Below are 3,181 nucleotides of genomic sequence, written 5' to 3' on the forward strand. Positions count from 1 at the left end.
ACAGTTGGCCCCCGCATAAGCGGACAGACAATGGGGCTCTCTAAGGCAAAAAGAAGCGAAGAGCATAAAAGTAAATGCGAATCCGAAGCCGCAGCCGAAAACGAATGGAAATGGAGCGTGTTAACCAACCCCAATAATTTAAGCAAAATTTATGGCATTAAGATACGCATAATAGTCGAGGAGGAAGGACAAGGACCTCGGTCAATGGTCCATTGGTCCATTGGTGGGCCAGGCAAATGTTTTTTCGTCCTTTGCCGCCCTGTTATTCTTTTCCCACCAAAACCCACCCGCCGCCCAACCATCTAATCCTTACAGGACACACGCACAAAGGCGGCGGCTCGAGCTGCTCCACACACATAAATCAAATGCCAACACACACTGGGTGCGTTTGTGTGGTTGGGTGTTAATTAGTATTTAATCTATGAACCATAAATAAATCCCTTTTGCAAGGACACTCAATTTCCGTTTGCTTGAGCACAGAAGTGAGACAGTTCGTGGCTGGAGGCGGAGAAAAATGCCTTTTGTGCTGTGCTTAATAAATTGGCAATTCTATGTCACAGAAGTTAAGTCAACTAATTGCACAGTTTACTTTTTTGCGTATGGGACGTTCAAGTGTTTATAGGGTAGATGGGGTGCTAAGTGCGTTGGGGAAAAAGATTGTAAGAGTGTTGGGTGTTGGGTGAATCGAAGTACTTACTTGCAATTTAATACTTTAGTCTCTTAAACCCCAAAAGAAACGAAAAAATATATATTTTTAAGCACGCAACATTTGCTAAAATACAAATTTTAGTGATATACTAATACGATAAAATATTACAACATTTTCTTCTTATTTAACAGAGTACTTAACTGTCCCTAAGGACATTTCCTTATCTCCTTCTTAAGCGATTTTCACTGTGCAGTGTGTTGGTGTCAAGTGTGCGTGTGTGTGTGTGTGTGTGTGTCTGTGTCGGAGGAAAAGTGTCAATAAACCAGTTTAATTGATTGTGCGCTAAGCTGTTGCCAAACACTGCCAGCTTGATCTGCAATCTCACCCCGCGCACGCACCGTACTGTACATACACTGCGGGCCATAAAAGTATTTTCATTTCGCGGTGGCGCCATCTGTTGACAGCGGGCGTTTGCTGACGAACTAATGCTTGACATTTGCATTGCAAATTGAGCATTTTGAACAGCGCGACAATTACAGCCCATCCCCGCGACCAGCATTTTCACCATTTTCCTCAGTCTGTCTTTAAAAGCAATTAGCGATTAGCAGGCGAAACTTTTCAGCTTTTCCTCGGAAAAGTGATGTGAAGAGGGGTGAAATGTGCGTATGTTGTCAGCTCAACATTAGTTTGATTTACATTCAGTTCATTTAATTTCAACGCGCTCAACTTTTTTTTTTTTTTAATCTGCTGTCTTGTTTTGCTCTTGTTTTAAACCCCTCGCTTCGAATTTTTCCAATTTGCATTCACAATTGCTCATTGATTTTCGCATTTGGATTTTCTCATGGCTTTTAAATGCATTTGGCAATTTCCTGACTTGCCGTTTTAATTGTGTGTGCATTAAAATCAACGCAATGATGCATTTTTAATTCAAATTAAAAATCGCTCGCAGCGCACAGGATTTTATGCAAAAATATCCTACGGCTCCGGAGTGAAGAAGCGCAATCACAGAAGGAAACTTGCCAATGGGCGGGGAATTCGAATCTGGTTTGGTTCGGTTTGGGTTAAATCGGGTTTTTAGCTGGATTGGTTTTGGTTTTGTGGCGGAGCGCAAAAGATTCTGGGTCGCGACAATTTAATTTGCTGATGCAAAAGTCAATTAATTTGAAAGGAATATATAATCAGATGATGATGTCAGGAAGTGGGTGTGAGGGGCTGGAAAAGGCAAGAAATAACGATGACAAAAGGAAATGAGCAAAATGGGAATTATAAAATATATTGCATTAGGCTTAGTCGATATCCGCATGCAGTATTCCGATTAGAAATGATTTTATTGTCAAATAACAACAGTGTATTAACACACAACATCACACGTTATTATACTTAAACACAATAAAGTAAAAAAAAAATATATATAAAACTTAGAATGCCCTTAACCACCAATACAGTGGACAAAAAAAATGAACACGAAAAACCATTTGGCTTAGAAATACCCAAACCAGAGCTATTTATATATCAGCACCCCGCAGCCGATGAGTCCTTTCTTAAAGAACAACCTACCAAGGTCGAAGATGTGATCGAGTACCTGGATGTGCTTGAAAACGCCAACAAGACCGAGTGGGTAGTTAGTTAACCGGTCAGTCTCATTTCTACTAAAAACGAATTTTCATTTTAGTTCGTCAAAAAAAAGACAAAAATCTACGATTACCATGGATGACATAAAATGTATTGTGACACGGCGAAGTGCTGTAAGCACGACAACATTTCGTCGAGGCAAAGCAAAAAGAGCCTTAATTAACACGAATCAATTCACGTTTATGCGTCAGATTGATTCGGAACCCGATGATCGTGTTTTGGCCAGAGAACAGCGTGAAGATGTGGCCGAAACATTTCGTCGGATGGGAAATTACGAGTATCGTAAACTAAACTTCAGTTTAGCCAAAGACTACTATTCAAAGGGTATACAATACATAAAAGACTCGCCTGTCCTATACGTAAATCGAGCCCTTTGCTTTATCAAGTGAGTATCTTATATAAATCGTTTGGAGTTCTCAATCAATTTATACTTTAAGGTTACGCGAATTTAAGCTAGGTATCATAGATTGTGATTATGTGTTGGCCAAAATTGACGAACATTATCTGCGTGCTTGGCTTTATAGGGCAGCTGCCTATAAGCGTCTGAATGATGAGCCAAACTTTGAATATAGTGTTGATCGCGCCAGACGATTTAACAGATCGGATGCTGACTTTATAGATGAATTCCTGGACAAAATGAGATCGCTTCTCTAAAAAATTATAAGTAAATTAAGCAATAAACGAATGAACAAAACCTTGAAGAACATTTGGTTGGTTGGTTCAATCATTTCGCTACTCCTCAGCTGATTTTCAAGTCAATTAACTTGAAAATCATTTTGTATTTTCTTAGCTGATTTCAGCTCACTTCCTGGATTACCTCATTTCCGGTTCGAACACCTTTGAGTTGTCTGCTTCCACAGCATTCAGCTGATTAGCCGCCCAGATATTGCTATCCTTTCA

The 3,181-nt window shown here is 39.9% G+C and overlaps 1 protein-coding gene across 1 annotated transcript; it reads left to right on the top strand.

Moving 5' to 3' along the window:
* The first annotated feature begins 2,031 nt into the window (after positions 1-2,031).
* Positions 2,032-2,980, top strand: CG34274 (uncharacterized protein). Its single transcript, NM_001104337.2, has 3 exons — positions 2,032-2,263; positions 2,322-2,666; positions 2,719-2,980. Exons 1-3 carry the CDS (start codon positions 2,073-2,075, stop codon positions 2,933-2,935), a joined length of 753 nt encoding a protein of 250 aa, NP_001097807.1. The 5' UTR covers positions 2,032-2,072; the 3' UTR covers positions 2,936-2,980.
* Positions 2,981-3,181: the final 201 nt, after the last annotated feature.

This window comes from Drosophila melanogaster, chromosome 3R, assembly GCF_000001215.4.
Source record: "Drosophila melanogaster chromosome 3R".
Lineage (NCBI taxonomy): Eukaryota > Metazoa > Arthropoda > Insecta > Diptera > Drosophilidae > Drosophila > Drosophila melanogaster.